At 39.8% G+C, this 18,023-nt stretch overlaps 1 protein-coding gene across 1 annotated transcript in view; it reads left to right on the top strand.

Annotated features, from left to right (window-relative positions):
• LOC126484111 (alpha-catulin) overlaps positions 1 to 18,023 on the top strand; it is a 395,942-nt gene that overhangs the window by 288,304 nt on the left and 89,615 nt on the right. The window contains exon 6 of the mRNA XM_050107489.1: positions 17,414 to 17,573. Within this exon, the coding sequence (XP_049963446.1) occupies positions 17,414 to 17,573 (160 nt within the window). The remainder of the gene's footprint in view (positions 1 to 17,413; positions 17,574 to 18,023) is intronic.

An 18,023-nucleotide genomic window follows, 5' to 3' on the forward strand; every position in this document is an offset into this window, starting at 1 on the left:
CTGGAACAACTGAACCACATCCTACATCATGGCTTTGATTATATATTGTTATGCTCTGAAATGAGAGACATCCCACCTAAGAACCTTTCCACCACTCCTAAAGTATAGTTTGCTTACACACCCAACTTCTACAACATCCTAGCCCATCCCTATGCCTCTCCCAGTCCCAAATCCTTGCCACAGGAATCATATCCGTAACCAAGACACAGGTGCAAGACCTGCCCAATCCACCCACCCAGCATTTCCTATCCCAGTCCTGTCACAGGCTTATCTTACCCTCTTCAAAGGCCGAGCCACTTGTGAAAGCAGCTATGTTGTACATCAGCTCTGTTGCAACCATTGCACAAATTTTAATTTTTTTATGAGTATCAACCATTTGTCCATGAGAGTAAACAACCATCACCAAACTGTGATCCAAGAGCAAAGTAGTCCACCCAGTGGCACAACATGCAGCTGAACATAACATGCTCAATTTCAATGGCTGCTTCACAGCCCGGGCCATCTGGATCTTATCCTCCACCACCAGCTATTCTGAAATGTGCAGATGGAAGTTATCCTTGCAACATGTTTTCTATTCTCAAAATTATCCTGGCCACAATGTATGGTAACCTATTATCTCCACACCCTACACCCAACAGTTTTCATCCTCTTGTCCCATCATCTCCTCCCTTCTCACATTCCTGCATCCTCCGTGTGCCGCCCACTCCCAGTTTACCCTCCCAATCTTTCCTCTTCCCTGTTCCTCTCCTATTCTGCTTCTCTCCTTCTCCACTCCTCGTTTTTTCTACACACCCCATATCTTGATGCTGCACCTGGCAGTTTCTGACCCCACCAGACAGTGCCTTTCTCGCCTCCCCAACCGTACTCTGCTATCCCTCCCCCTTACCCACCCACTCTCCAAATTCTGGTTGAAGCTGCAAGTGGTAGCAGTCATGTGTGTGAGAGATGTACTTGTTTGTGTTCATCTTTATCTTTTTTCTTTGCTGCAGGATGCGTTGGCTGAAAGCTATAATGCGTAACAGTCTCTTTGATGTTTTCCTAATATTATTTATAGACAAACAAGATTAATCAGTACACAATATCCAAATGTGTGAGATCAATATGAAATGTCAGACAGGCAGCAAATGTGTTTTATATATATATAAAACAAAGATTCCATGTCTTACCAAACGGGAAAGTGCTGGTAGATAGACACAATAAAAAAACACACAAACACACACACAAAATTTCAAGCTTTCGCAACCAACGGTCCTTAGGGGGGATAAAGGACAGGTATACACTCGCATACACACACATATCCATCTGCACATACACAGACACAAGCAGACATTTGTAAAGGCAAAGAGTTTGGGAGAGATGTCAGTCAAGGTGGAAGTACATAGGCAAAGATGTTGTTGAATGACAGGTGAAGTATGAGCGGCGGCAACTTGAAATTAGCGGAGGTTGAGGCCTGGCGGGTAACGAGAAGAGAGGATATACTGAAGGGCAAGTTCCCATCTCTGGAGTTCTGACAGGTTGGTGTTAGTGGGAAGTATCCAGATAACCCAGACGGTGTAACACTGTGCCAAGATGTGCTGGCCGTGCACCAAGGCATGTTTAGCCACAGGGTGATCCTCATTACCAACAAACACTGTCTGCCTGTGTCCATTCATGCGAATGGACAGTTTGTTGCTGGTCATTCCCACATAGAAAGCTTCACAGTGTAGGCAGGTCAGTTGGTAAATCACGTGGGTGCTTTCACACGTGGCTCTGCCTTTGATCGTGTACATCTTCCGGGTTACAGGACTGGAGTAGGTGGTGGTGGGAGGGTGCATGGGACAGGTTTTACACCGGGGGCGGTTACAAGGGTAGGAGCCAGAGGGTAGGGAAGGTGGTTCGGAGATTTCATAGGGATGAACTAAAAGGTTACGAAGGTTAGGTGAATGGCGGAAAGACACTCTTGGTGGAGTGGGGAGGATTTCATGATGGATGGATCTCATTTCAGGGAAGGATTTGAGGAAGTCGTATCCCTGCTGGAGAGCCACATTCAGAGTCTGATCCAGTCCTGGAAAGTATCCTGTCACAAGTGGGGCACTTGTGGGGTTCTTCTGTGGGAGGTTCTGGGTTTGAGGGGATGAGGAAGTGTGAAGCTGGCCATTGGACAGGTGGAGGTCAACGTCAAGGAAAGTGGCATGGGATTTGGAGTAGGACCAGGTGAATCTGATGGAACCAAGGGAGTTGAGGTTGGAGAAGAAATTCTGGAGTTCTTCTTCACTGTGGGTCCAGATCATTAAGATGTCATCAATAAATCTGTACCAAACTTTGGGCTGGCAGGCTTGGGTAACCAAGAAGAGAGAGAGAGAGAGAGAGAGAAAGAGAGAGAGACTCAGGATCATCTGGTTTTGGCAGTTAAACATTGTATTGAATAGGGTGAAGCATGTTACCAAAAACATCTTTTTAGACCATTGCAACTCATTAACACTTTTAAATGTCTAATAGACTGTGTTGTGCAATGAAGATGGGAAACGATATCCCAGCACAGACAAAAATACTTCGACTCCCATAAATTAACAATATGAACCACATATAATTGTATCAAAATAAAATGTAACAACAATGTTATCTGGAAATACAAAGAGGGTAGTATATATAAAGGATAACAGACAAGTTTGAATAATCGCAAAGCAGTCCTATAGAAAGTACTATACAAAATCTCAAATGTTCTCAGGATGGGGGAGGGGGATGGCAGAAAGGGTAATATAACTTATGAATGAGAACCACGTAATTCCTGTTTGACTATAATGTTATGAAAAGGGTAGATTGCTACTTACCATATAGTGGAGATGTTGAGTCACAGAAAGGCACAACAAAAAGACTTCCAAACAAGTGAGCTTGCAACCAAAAGTCTTCTTCTAAAGTAGAGAACATACATCCGCACAAGCAACAAGCGTAACACATGCACATGCACATCTGCATGCGTGCTGCCCCCCCCCCCCCCACACCATGCATATGTGTGTGTGGGGGGGGGGTGTGGATGGGTGGGTGTTTTTTTTCCACTTAAGGCCTTTTTGAAGCTCACTTGTTTGGCAGTCTCTTGTTGTGTCTGTCAGCAGTTCAGTATCTGCACTATATAGTGAGAAGCAATCTATCATTTTCATAATATTGTCATTATTCCATCCTGGTTTTCCATTGTTTGTATCTGTTTGATTATGAGTTAGGTGTCATGTCTACATCATTTTAGCCACTCCTATGGAGATGAATTAATGCTTTTATTGACAGGTCCTCTGCATACTAAGGTACCCATAATGAAGCTACTGAGTTTAACACTGTGTACCTTGGACCGTTTAACTGTGGTTAGTTTTTCTTATATCCATGAGATGACATAACTTCCCATTAATATACTGGAAACCTTAATCTAAATCATTTGTTCCTGTGTCCCTGTGGGACATGTGATACACTGACTTATGCATTGTACCCAGAATTTGCCACATCTGTTTTAATTAATGCTTGAAAGATTTTTGTCACAGGTTACATTTTTTTATGTTATTGTCTCATAATGCCAGGGTTGCCACAAGTTCTGGAAATCAGGGAATTTTAAACGTGTCAGGGAAATCAAAGAAATTTGAAAAAAACATGAAAAATCTCATTTATGTCTGAGTAGATGAAATGGTTTGTTTACTAAGATGTCATGCATCATCACTGGCTGGGCGCCACTTCCCTACTCCCTCATTCTTACTGCTTCTCCCCTTTCTACCATTCCCCTCAGCTTGCAGTCAGTGCCACCAATTCTTGCCACTAGCCTAGCAGCTGCCGATGAGAGGCAGTGATGCGTGAGTAGTGGTTTGTTTGGATCTGATTCTCAAGAGACTGTTGGTGCAGCAGTTGGAGGTGGCAGTCATGTGTGCATGGGTTTTGTCTGAGTGATTGTGTGAATGGGTGTTTTCTGACAAAGGCTATAGCTGAAAATTTAGTTGTGAGAATGTGGTTGTCTTTTCTACATGCCTGCCTATGGCTCTGCAATCATCTTTACAGTGAGCTGCAACCTGTCCTCAATAGTACTGATTCTCAGAGTATTTGCGCAAGTTGTCTGTTGCATGGATTGATCATTTCGATCTCATTTCATCAACATGGTGTCTGTGACACATGAATTGCTGGCCACACGAGTGGACTTCCACACCAGGCCAATATCGACGGCAATTTCTGTGGGTATCTCTAATGGATTGAGCTGACCGATCTGAAGCCCATCATTTCCCACTAATGTGCAGGGCTTGCCCGTTGGATCTAGTCTCACTGATCTAACCGCAGGCCGGATCTATTTTATGTGGCAGAATGCGGCGGACTTTTGTGGTTTATCCATAGACCTAAGACTGCAGTGCTCCTTGGCAGGCCAGAGGCTAGCAAGTACATTGTACAGTGTGATGCTTTACAGACATTTTATTTATTCTTGTACACTTTGGCACCCCAAAAGTAGTTTATACATCAGAAAGTATGGGTGATAAGAAGAAGAAATTTGTGGCAGTCCCTGGTAGTATGTACACTGTGTACTCATGTATTTCTCAGAAGAAAAATCACATCATACCTGTAAAATAATAGACATAAAACAGTGGGTAATAACCAACAATAATGAACATGGTAGAGCCAACATTCTATTGGCGGTCACCTATAGTGCTGGTTTTCACAACACTTCCCTGCCTTATTCACTTATTTCCAGATGCCTACATTTTTCTGAGGTTATTTCTGGAATCACTGAAGTTATTTTAAATCTGTATTGTGACTCGAAGAAAGTGCATATTTTTGTCCCAAAATGTGTTTTCTTTTATTGAAATAAAATAACAACAGTGGTCTTAATGAAACACATATATTATTTGGCTTCCTTTCTACATCTAAAAAGTTCATTATGAAAGATGTTGATGTTAGTACGTAAGAGTTTTGCTTACACAGGGGAGAAATACAGAAGTCCTTACATTTTTTGTCATTGTATGTACACTCCTGGAAATTGAAATAAGAACACCGTGAATTCATTGTCCCAGGAAGGGGAAACTTTATTGACACATTCCTGGGGTCAGATACATCACATGATCACACTGACAGAACCACAAGCTCATAGACACAGGCAACAGAGCATGCACAATGTCGGCACTAGTACAGTGTATATCCACCTTTCGCAGCAATGCAGGCTGCTATTCTCCCATGGAGACAATCGTAGAGATGCTGGATGTAGTCCTGTGGAACGACTTGCCATGCCATTTCCACCTGGCGCCTCAGTTGGACCAGCGTTCGTGCTGGACGTGCAGACCGCGTGAGACGACGCTTCATCCAGTCCCAAACATGCTCAATGGGGGACAGATCCGGAGATCTTGCTGGCCAGGGTAGTTGACTTACACCTTCTAGAGCACGTTGGGTGGCACGGGATACATGCGGACGTGCATTGTCCTGTTGGAACAGCAAGTTCCCTTGCCGGCCTAGGAATGGTAGAACGATGGGTTCGATGACGGTTTGGATGTACCGTGCACTATTCAGTGTCCCCTCGACGATCACCAGTGGTGTACGGCCAGTGTAGGAGATCGCTCCCCACACCATGATGCCGGGTGTTGGCCCTGTGTGCCTCGGTCGTATGCAGTCCTGATTATGGCGCTCACCTGCACGGCGCCAACCACGCATACGACCATCATTGGCACCAAGGCAGAAGCGGCTCTCATCGCTGAAGACGACACGTCTCCATTCGTCCCTCCATTCACGCCTGTCGAGACACCACTGGAGGCGGGCTGCACGATGTTGGGGCGTGAGCGGAAGACGGCCTAACGGTGTGTGGGACCGTAGCCCAGCTTCATGGAGACGGTTGTGAATGGTCCTCGCCGATACCCCAGGAGCAACAGTGTCCCTAATTTGTTGGGAAGTGGCGGTGCGGTCCCCTACGGCACTGCGTAGGATCCCACGGTCTTGGCGTGCATCCGTGCGTCGCTGCGGTCCGGTCCCAGGTTGACGGGCACGTGCACCTTCCGCCGACCACTGGCGACAACATCGATGTACTGTGGAGACCTCACGCCCCACGTGTTGAGCAATTCGGCGGTACGTCCACCCGGCCTCCCGCATGCGCACTATACGCCCTCGCTCAAAGTCCGTCAATTGCACATACGGTTCATGTCCACGCTGTCACGGCATGCTACCAGTGTTAAAGACTGCGATGGAGCTCCGTATGCCACGGCAAACTGGCTGACACTGACGGCGGCGGTGCACAAATGCTGCGCAGCTAGCGCCATTCGACGGCCAACACCGCGGTTCCTGGTGTGTCCGCTGTGCCGTGCGTGTGTTCATTGCTTGTACAGCCCTCTCGCAGTGTCCGGAGCAAGTATGGTGGGTCTGACACACCGGTGTCAATGTGTTCTTTTTTCCATTTCCAGGAGTGTATTTACTTACCCTTGAGATCTCAAAATTTGACAGGGAAAAATGCTAAAACTTCTCTGGAAATGTTACACTTTGTGTTTTATGTCTTTATGACGTTTTGTTCATTGAGATTTTGTTTTCATATCTGTTTTCTAACATGGCTTCAGGTGCCATATGATGGTCATTGACAGAAACTGGTAGCAAATTAATAATTTTTTCCAAATCAGCCAAGTGTCATGAGCTTCCTGAAAGTTACATCCGCTGCTGGCAACAACCAGAGAGAATACTTTTCACACAGTATTTGTTAGCTAGGTAACATTGGCTGCAATAAAAAAAATTACTGCCAGTCAGAGCCTTCTGACATTTACCAAAGGTGGGCTTTCTAAGACAACCTGCGGAACAATACTCTGAAAACTATTTAGGACACAAAGTTTGAAAGTATATTCACAACAAAAATTTATTGGATCTAATGGCAACAAATAGACTTCATCTAACCTCTTTGAGGATGTGCACATTGAACTGGGCTGTGCACATTGAACTGGTACAATGACTGTGAGGCAGTTGTAAGAAGAATGATAACTGAAGTACAAAGGCCAACTAAAACAAGTACAAAGATTTATGTGTTCAGTGAACTAGATAAAATAGTAATAGTGTTTTATTTCAAGATCATCAAAACATTTAGCTCTGAGGAGGAGCATGTGGCTTGAGTTTAGAAAAATACTTGACCATGAACTGGATAGAGAAGATAACAAAGAAAATGAAATTGAGGATAGCGAGGCAAAACAGGAATGCTGAACTCTGTTTTCAAATTTTCTTTAGAAAGTAAATTACAGGAATAGCCCCGGTTTCATTTTTGTAAGATGTCAGAGATGAAATATATACATACTGTTTATTTATTTACATTTTCTTTGCACGGAGCCATCGTAATGATGGCTTTTGCAATCATAATACTTAATACTATGGTTATATTTACACTTATAAAATACACTATATTCTCTAGCTGTTGCTTCTTATGTCTATTTTTTACATTTATCACATTACAACTGATATGCTAATGCCTCATGTTACAATCACTATCTTAAAATTTGTTGAAGGAATATAAACATTTTTCTATTAGAAAAGATTTTAATTTTGTTTTAAAAACATTTCCCGTGTACATTCTTAGAGAGTTTGGTAGATTGTTATACCAAATCAAACCACTGATATATGGACTTCTATCAGTCATTTTTACCGTTGTTCTGTTACGGAAATAGTCACACTTTGTTCTAGTGTTGTGATCATGTACATCACTGCCCTTGATAGTTTCTGTTGGTTGACTTATAAAAAATACAACTATTTTGAAGATATATAGAGAATATGTTGACAGATATTTGTGCTGCACAAACATTTCACGACATGAATCTCTATGTCCCATCCCATGTATATGTCTTATGTAGTAGTAGTAGTAGTAGTAGTAGTAGTAGTATTCTTTTTAAATGTACATCAGCTGCACAGCCCCACAGTTCAATTCTGTAATTGAGAAAGGGGTAAAGGGTTCCATAAATGTCAGGGTTGTTGTGGAACAGCTGAAATCACTAAAAAATTTAAGCCCCAGGACTTGATGGAAATCCTGTAAGCTTCCCTATTGAACTTGTGAGTGAATCATCCCCTTTTTAACTGTAATATACCAGACACATGAGCTAGAGCAGTATGGCCATTAGTTGGAAGAAAGGTAGCAGAAATAATCCATGAAACTGTCCCCCAGTACCATCGACATCCATCTGTCGTAGAATCTTGGAACATATTCTGGGCTCAAACATCATGAGATATCTCATCAGACTGGTCTCTGTGCCAACCAGGACAGATTCTGAAACCATCAGGCATTAGAAACAATTTGCCCTTTTCTCACATGACATCCTGAAAGTCATCGGTGAAGGCAGTTAGGTAAATTTGGTATGACTTCTGAATATCAGCTGAATTAGAATCACAGCAACATTTATTAGTGAAAGTACATTTACATAGGCTATCAAGTGAAATTTTGTCTGCATTGAGAATTTCTTGGTAGGGAGGATGCATCAACAGCAAATGTAGGAGTAATTCAATTGCAGCCTAGGGAAGTGCGTTGGGACCCTTGCTGTTTGAGTTGTATATTAACGTCCTGACAGACAAAATTAATAGTAACCTCGAGCTTTTTGTACATCATGCAATTATCTACAGTGAAGCATTGTCTGAAAAAAGCTGCACAAACATTCAGTCAAATGGTGCAAATATTGACATCTTGCTTTAAATGTTCAGAAATGTAAAACTGTGCACCTCACAAAATGAAAAAAACATGGTATCCTATGGCAACAACGTGGATGAGTCTCAGTTGGAGTCAGTCAGTTCATACAAATACATGGGCATAACAATTGTTAGGGATATGAAGTGGAACAATGAAGTAGGTTTACTCATAGGTAAAGCAGGTGGTAGACCGTGGTTCAATTGTAGAATACTGCAGAAATGCAGAATGTATACAAAACACTTATGAGACCCATACTAGAATACTGTTGAAGTATGTGGCACTCATAAACAAATAGGACTGACAGTGGCTGTTTGAACAGATACAAAGAAGGGAAATACGAATGATCACAGGTTCATTCAACCCATGGGAGAGTGTCATGAAGATACAGAAAGAACTAAACTAGCAGATGCTTGAAGACATATGCAAACTATCCCATGAAAGTTTCTAGAACCAACTTCAGGTGACAAGTCTAGGTATATATTATGACCCCCTACGTATCACTCCCATAACGATTATGAAGACAATTACAGCACGTGCAGTTGCATTCAGGCAGTCGTTCTTTCTGTGCTCCATAAGTGAATGGAACAGGAATAAGTCCAAATAAATGGCACAGTGAGAAGTACTGTCTGCCATGCTCTTCGCAGGGGTTTGCAGAGTATGGTTGCATGTATAAAAGTACTGAACTGAGAAACTAATAAAAAATGAGTAAGAAGCAAAATGTAGTTAATATTTATATAATTGTGAGCTGATGTGGAGGCAATAACTGGAACACTAACTTGGATGATTAACAGATTGTTTCATTACCTCTCAGAAATGATAGCAAACACAACTGAGTGTGTTGACCAAAAAATTATAATTTCATATGTGGTGTATCACTATCTTAGTTTATAGAAAGTGCCCCAGAAAGTAACATTGTCTCTAGTGTAGTATATCCATACAAGTCAATTAAGGTAGTAGACTTGAATGAGGACTTTGTTTTTGGCATACCCCATAAGTGCAACTCAGCTTAACTGAAAATTTGTGTATTTTACAATGTCAGTTTTAAGCCCATTTAATTGAAACAGGGCAGGACATATAATCTTCAGTACACATGAGGCTCACATTCAAGCAAATTGCAGCTTTATTTCATGTAGGGGGTGCTTAAAACCAAGCATACCATGCCATTTTCTGGAAAATTGTACTTGTAATATTTTTCAGATAAATTTTTTAGCCATTCTGATAAGGGCGTCATAAATGGAGAAAACTAATTTTTTGTCTGCAGATTTTTTGATATGCTCAAAAAGCTTTGTGGATATGACAATCTGACCAATGGTGTAAGGAAAGAAGAAAAAATTACTTTTTATGTTTAAGTGAGGAAGCAAACTTTTTTATGTACTTTCAACTTTCAGTAAACTTGATAGGAAATTTTGACTCTTACAAAATGCTGATTAACTTGTAGATCAGAGTAATAGTTACCCATTATTTGCAACTGAAATTTATTTTTGTTTTTAACTGGAGATGTTTTCCCAACTGTTTTAATGATCTTCAGTGGTTTACAAAGGAAATAATTGTTTCAGTTGTTTCATTGCGTGTATACCCACATGTGCTCTCTCTCTCTCTCTCTCTCTCTCTCTCTCTCACACACACACACACACACACACACACACACACACACACACACACACACACACACACACACACATTGTTTAAAAACAGAAGTTTTTGACAAAGAAGTAGTTATTGATTTTATTTCAATATAGAACAAGATACCTAAAACATTTATGAGACACATGTTCAGTTAAAAACTTTACATGTGTATCTGTTGCAAAGGACAAGCAATAGTTATTCTTACCTACTAGATAAATAGCATAGAAGTAGCAACTGGAGAAGAATGGCTGCAAATATTAACAATATACTTTAAAAAAATTATTAGAAGAAATGTGTATTCTTGTTTTGGTGTTCAAAACACTTCATGCCTTCCTCTAAGTACAGTCAAACACATCTTTCTATGGGGGTTTACCACCATTTCTTGGGTTCCTACCAAAATGGATTGTTATACAATCACTTATAGAAAAAACATAACAACCATTATAACAGTGCATTTGGGAGTGACCAGAAGCTTCATAAAATTGATATTTCCATTCATTTCTTTGTTGTGCCAAAGATATAATCAAAGCTGATGAAATTTTGCAACTGTGATGGCCAAGTCACTGGCCGCCTTCTACCAATATATTGATCAGGACCTATTTGATATAAAATACATCTAGTCAAAAAAGAAAAACATGCCAGGCATACAACTTACTGCAACCATATCAACAACTGCATTCTTACTGCCCATTACGTTTTGGAGCAGTTCATAAAAATGTCCAGTATTTGTGCTCAAGTTGTGTTGGTTGTCATGGTACAACCAGTGAGGATTTTCTTCTTGCCAGTAGTGCACATTGTACATATTTGCCTCACCATTGGATTTGAAAGTAGCTTCATCAATCCATTGTATATAAACTGGGAAGTCCAGATTTGGAGTTAAGAGCCAGTTGCATCAGGTGATTCTTATCTGGATATAATTTTTATTAATTCCTAATGGGCATGACAAAGATATGGATGTAACCACTGTAGTGTAGGATCTTTCAGATAGTACTTAATCTCTCCTCGGAATCCTGTGCTATTCTTCCATGTAAAGATGTGCTTTGAAATTGAATGACCCATTACTGAATGAATGAAATAAGCTCATTAAAGACCACTACAGAATCCCTTTATAACATACCACCAAAATGCCTCTTAGTAGATGTGGGTTAATGCCAGTAGCGGTGAAGAAATTCCAGTTATCTCATCTACCTAGTGTGAGCAGTCCCAAATGTTTGCTGAATTGGCATGCTGTCAGTAAGGTTTTGATGATATCGTAAAATCAACACAAAACACAAAAATACAGTTTGGAGAGGAAGTTTCAGTTTTGAAAAAACTATGCAAAAGGACTACAGCCATTTAAAATTCTGAATCTGGATTCTTTTTTGCCAATTTCTAGTAGCTTCCAGGGCATGTATGTTCACCATTCAGTTCATTTTTATTGGTTTACCTAAGAGACATTTTACCTGAAAAATTGTGCACATTGTTTTCCAGAAAAATGGACAGTATGGTAGGTCTTATACAATTCTGTGTATAATTTGTTATTTTTTGGTTTGCTTTGATTTTATTGACTGAGGTACAGAACAAGCTATAATTTATTATTGTCCTGTGTTCTTGCTTTATTGTTAATATTTGTAATTTTAAGTAAAATTAAATAATGTATAATCTTTCTTCTCAATATTGGTTTTCTTAGATGCCAGATAAATTAAACTTTTTAAATTACAGTTCTGAGCATTTTGAAAGGTGTTAAAATATTCTAGGCTAATATCAAGTTCAGGTTCAGGCCTGGTGATCTAGTGGTAAAGCACAAGCCTGGCAACAGAGAAGTCATGGGATCAAAGTGCAGTGAGACCACGGAAATTTTTAGTCTGCTTTTCATCTAGCCTTCACTTCTCAATGATGTGAAGAGTTGGCTGGAATGACACATGGTTCAGATTATATGTAAAATTGTAGGCCCCTTGCCATGGTTGGAGGACTGCAGTGGATTAAGGACACACAGGTATCTGCTTCACATGCTGGTTCTCTCAGCCTTCTCATAGTGTTCTTCGAAATGAGTGTCTTTTTCCCTCCAAACATTTCCACTTGAGTTCCCAAAGCATATCCGTAACACTTGCATGCTGATCAAACCTACTGGTAACAAATCTAGCAGCTCGCCTCTGAACTACTTCGATGTCTTCTTTAAATCCTACCTGGTTCAGATTCCACACACTTGAGCAGTACTCAGGAACAGGTCACACTAGCATCCTATATGTTGTCTCCTTTACAGATGAACCATCATTTCCTAAAATTCTCCCAATAAATCAAAGTTGATAATTTGCCTTCCCTAACACAATCCTCACATGCTCGTTCCATTTCATATTGCTCTGCAACATTACAGGTTTGTTTATCCTACTCATCTGCATTAACTTACATTTTTCTATGTTTGGAATGGGCTGTCATTCATCACATCAACTAGTAATTTTGTCTAGGTCATCTTGTGTCATCTTACAGTCATTGATCTTTTACACCTTATTGTAAACCAGTACATCATCAGTAAACAACCACAGACTGCTGCCTACCCAGTCTGCCAGATAATTTGTGTGTACAGAAAATAGCATCGGTCCGGTCCCACTTCCCTGGGGCACCCCTGATGTTAGCCCTGTCTCCGATAAACATTCATGTTTGAGGACAACATACTGGGTTCTATTACTTAGGAAGTCTTCAAGCCAGTCACATATCCGAGAGCTTATTGCATATGCCTGTACCTGCGGTAACAGTCTGCAGTAGGGTAATGTATCGAATGCCTTTTGGAAATGTAGAAATCCATTGCCTGTCATCTGTAGTTTGCAGTATATCATGTGAAAAAAGAGCAAGCTGGATGTCACGTGAGGGATACTTTCTAAAACTGTGCTGTTTAGTGGACATAAGCTATTCGGTCTCTAGGAAATTTATTGTATTAGAACTCAGAATATGCTCTAGAATTCTGCAGCAAACTGCTTGATGCTCACAAAGAAGCTAAAATCTAGAAATAGTCAACTGAATGAATACATTACATCACATTTGGTAAAATGCATGATGAATGATCTTACAGTGAATATAATTCTGCAAACCTCTCTGTTATGGATGAGTGCTTGGAAATTGAAATGTTTACAGACTGTTTGCAAACACAGAACACTAAGCAGGCACCCACCTGCCCAATTAGAAAACTGTAAATGAAAAGTCAGCGTCGATATGGACCCATGTTGCTCCTTGATATTATTGACCTATATTCCATTAGGTCGTCGCATCAGTCTTTTGTTACGAAGCTAAATGCACTGTTATAAAAAAAGAGATAAATTATTTTTAGCTTTTAGTGAAACAGGTAAATTCAAAGTTTGGGTGACATTGGAAGAAAAGACAATATAATAAACTCCCAATTATCCTAAATAATTGGGACGGCGGCTGGTTCGGATAATGAAAATTTTGGATAAACTGAAGTCCCTCTGTTTTCACGTGTGAAACACTCCTAATTGCGTCAATACTGTGAAATATGATCATAAAACATGCATAGAGTGCATAGAATGTTATTGATATGGTTGTGAATAAGCCTGCATGTTTTTGACTGAAACAAATTGTGTTGACGTGTTAAAAAGGTGCCAAAGTATGATTGAAAACTAAAAGGTTTAAGTGCTGAATAGCAAAACTCATTTATTTTATGTTCTTACAGAAAGAAATCTGCCTTATTTGGCAGCAGGAAAAAACAGAAGTTTTAATTTTATTATGTACTCTCTTGGATAAAAAATAAACTGCTGTACAAAATTATGAAACAAATCTAGAGATTAATCAAAGGAACAAAAAGTTTGTCTACAGGAACTTTAAAGTTAAAAACAAAAAACTTTTACCTTATGGATGTTGAAGTTCTAGGACGCTTGATTAGAATTTATTTTTTTGGTAAAAAAGTGTGTAATGGTTTCTTGTTTTTTGGGTTTGAGATACTTTTGTTGTGGCAATATCTTTCCTACGTTGGCTGATGTACTCCAGAACAGTTTGGATCGCTACGTAACTGGCTGTGTGAGGAATCTTTTTCTGTGTTTCGTCATCAGAAACATATTCTTCCGACGCTTCCTAATTGGTTGCAATTAGGGCGATTTATTCTCAGTCAAATCAAAAAAGTCATTCTCCAGCCACTCTTCAATGTCTTTGAAGTTCGCGTCTTCACAACCTGATACCTTCTTCAGTAAATTCACCAAAATTACTTTTGGCACATTAGCTTGAGTTTCGGTGTTGCCTCCTTCTTCCCATGACCGATGAGTTCCCTTATGATCTAAGAGTTTTTTCCAAGACCTAACAAGAAATTGGAGGAATTAGATTTCAAGTGTCTGCAATCCAATGAATGACACTTAAAACATTAATTTTTTAAGATCTTGCACAATATCTTCAGCATCAATCACACCGATTAAGTATTCCAGCAGCTTGCATATGTAATTTTTTTTTCATCGCCTCAAGAACACCTTGATCCATCGGTTGACATAGAGACATGACATTTGGTGGGATAAATACAACTTTGGTATCCCCATCTTGTAGATCATCTGGGTGAGAAGGATCATTGTCCACAAGAAGTAGTGCTTTTCAAGGAAGTCCATTTTCCTTGCTGTATTTTTCTACAGCTGGAACAAACTCTGCCTGGAACCACTCTTTGAAGATAGCATCATTCATCCATGCCGTAGACTGATTCGTGTACCACAATGTCAAAGATTTATTATCTGGTTGCCTTCTAAATGCTCTTGGTTTTTTGGAGTTGCCAATATAAGTAAGGCACAATTTATGATTCCAAGTGACTTTACTGCATGTGAGGACAGTCTCTCTCTCTCTCTCTCTCTCTCTCTCTCTCTCTCTCTCTCTCTATCCGGATGCCTTTTTTTCTTCTATAGAGGCAAGAGTTTTTGTTGGCAACATTTTGTAATTCAACACAGTTTCATCACAGTTATAAAGTTGATCACAAGTATAACCTCCTTTGTCAAGGAGTGTGTGCAGTTTCTTCTTAAAATCAGTGATAGCAGCTTCGTCCCTGAATTCATCACTGATGGCAATTTCCCAAATGCCATGCTGCTTCTTGAACCAATGCAGCCAGTCATTACTTTCGAGGAATTCTTGCTCCTTTCCTTCAATAAGCTCACATAAAGTCATCGCTTTTTGATGAAGTAGAGGACCTTAAACTGGCATACCTTTAGCTCTTATTTGTTCGTGCCACAAAAATAAGGCTCTTCTAACTGAGGATGTGCACCTTTTCTCATTGTTTTTGGAGATTTCACTGTGCTGCCTGACAATTGGATGGATCAAAATTTTTGAGTTTCTGATCGATTTGTCTTCTAATCAGTAATCACACTCCTACCGAAATTCAAATCCGCAGCAATGTAAGTACTGACAACAGACAGAAAGTGTTTGGCGCCGTACTCTCATTATCGGTTTCAACAGGGCTACATCATGCTGCATAGAGCAAGTGGCTCACCAGCATCAAATCTCTGCAAAGCGCGAAGCTTTTGTTCCAGCGAGATCACACTCTTTCTTTGTTTTGCACCTGTAGTCACATTCAGAATTTTTTTACTGACACTTGAATGATTCTTTTTTGGCATTTGGCCACTTTTATCTGTGGACATTTTAAAGCATATAGTGCAAGCACAAAACATTAAATCGAAAACACACAGATGCATGACTTGACAACACTCAAGATGCACTAGACAAAGCTTTTGACTTACGAAACCAGGCTATGGCAGCAATGGAATGAAAACATTGGATACATCTATCCCCTCTCCCCTGTCCTACCCAAGCCCACACGGCAACACAACAGTGCGTTGTACATTCACTGTTAAATTGTCAAATGCTCAGCTTCATCTGATGTACTGACAACAGACGGAAAGTGTTTGGCGCCGTACTCTCATCGGTTTCAACAGGGCTACATCATGCTACATAGAGCAATACTGTACGTACTGCACTTCCAAGGAGTTCCAATAGATGTCGATGGCAGGAAACGACACAATACGAACAAAAAACATGCTATAACTTCCACATGATCAGCCAGCTCAGGACATCTGGTCTACTGTCTTAAGCTCTTCTGTCTGTTTCTTTTATGTCTGTGCTTTTCTTGTCTTCTGTTGTCCCTAGTGTGTTCAGCTTTGTGTTTTCTTCTCAAACTCCTGTGGTGTGTCCCATATGTTTTCCATTTTATCCTGTGGACTTCATTCAATGGAACAAGGGACCCATGACCACATAGTTTGGTCCCTTTAAAAATCACACCAACCAACCTAAAACTTCAACCAACACACACGTAAATTGGCGACATTCGAACTTTTTATACATGCCAATGCACTGATTAGCAGTAGACTACCGGGGGGGGGGGGGGGGGGGGGGGGGGGAATGCACGGCTCCAGGTGCAGACAAGTTGAAACTTGTCAAGTGTCAATCTAGCTAGCCAAAAGCATAGCTGTACGATGAGTCTTACAGCACCAATGTGAACCGCAAAAATCAGAAATTTTTTTTTCAGATAAAGCGGATTTTGGATAAACACGATTCAGATAAACAGGAGTTTACCGTACTGCTTATCACACTGCTAAAAGTTGCCAAAAATTTGTTGTAACTATGAATTAAATTTCCAGTTGAATTGAGGATGATTATCAGTACCTCCCTCCCACCTCCAAAAAAATCTCTAGACTTGTTTGAAAAATAAGTATTAATATCTTCTAAAACAGTATCATTTCCAAAAAGAGTCTATGTTTGTCTATTGGTATTGAAGTTGTAGTTGAGTGAAGTAGAGAAGTAAATCATTTTCCATTCAGTATCATTAAACTGTAAATTTTCATCATTATAATGAATGGCTCAGAATGAATGTTGAGTAAGGTTCTTGATTTAGTTTTGGTAAAGCATAGTATATGTAGAACATGGCAAAATGTGGCGTGATTCTGATTGTACATGAAACTTATGCTTGTGTCTTATTCTAGGAGTTATATGGATTGTCTTGAGAGGACGACTTAAGCAACAAACAATAGTTGTGAATCATATTTACCATATGTATCATTAATAAGACCGATATTTGAAATGACCAATATTTTGCTCACATTGAACTGAAAACTGCAATTACGTGTTGCATGCACATCTTCAAATGAAAAATTTAGAACCATTTACTGTGGACAATTTTTCATTCAGAATGTTTGTAATTTTCACCTTCCATTTTAGGTGTGCAAGCTTCTCAGACATATAGCAGTTACCGACACTCTTCAAGTTTCTGCCAAGTACACAGAAATTAATTTGAGGATATATGGACCACAAGTTATAACAGCTGCTCACACTTTGTCTTTGCACCCAACATCAAAAATAGCAAAGGAAAATCTTGAAGGTAATTTTTCATTTTAGCTGAATTACCACATAGTTCAGCTGGTAGTAAAATGAGTGTTACGGGATCAAACAAACTGACAGTCTATTTTCTGAACTGTATTTTGAATTTTTTTATTTATATTTATATATATGTTTTGTGTTGGTTAGAACACATGAGTTACTTTCACATTTATAATTGAATAGAGCTTGATGTAGCTAAGCTTTTGAGTACGTAATCTGATCATTCAAATACAAGTGTTTAGTCTTTATCACAAATAATAATTCTGATTATCAGTTTTTAATGTTAGACAATGGCCTTCAGGTCATTCAAAATACTTTATTAAAGTTGGTAACACATCTTAAACGGTGTATGCACATGCTACATCACTACAGTCTTTGATGTGACCTGAAGATGACTTTCTAAACAACCAAAAACTGGTCATTTGAATTATAATTAGTGATAAAGACTAGT

The sequence above is a fragment of the Schistocerca serialis genome, chromosome 6 (genome assembly GCF_023864345.2).
Source record: "Schistocerca serialis cubense isolate TAMUIC-IGC-003099 chromosome 6, iqSchSeri2.2, whole genome shotgun sequence".
In the NCBI taxonomy this organism is placed as follows: domain Eukaryota; kingdom Metazoa; phylum Arthropoda; class Insecta; order Orthoptera; family Acrididae; genus Schistocerca; species Schistocerca serialis.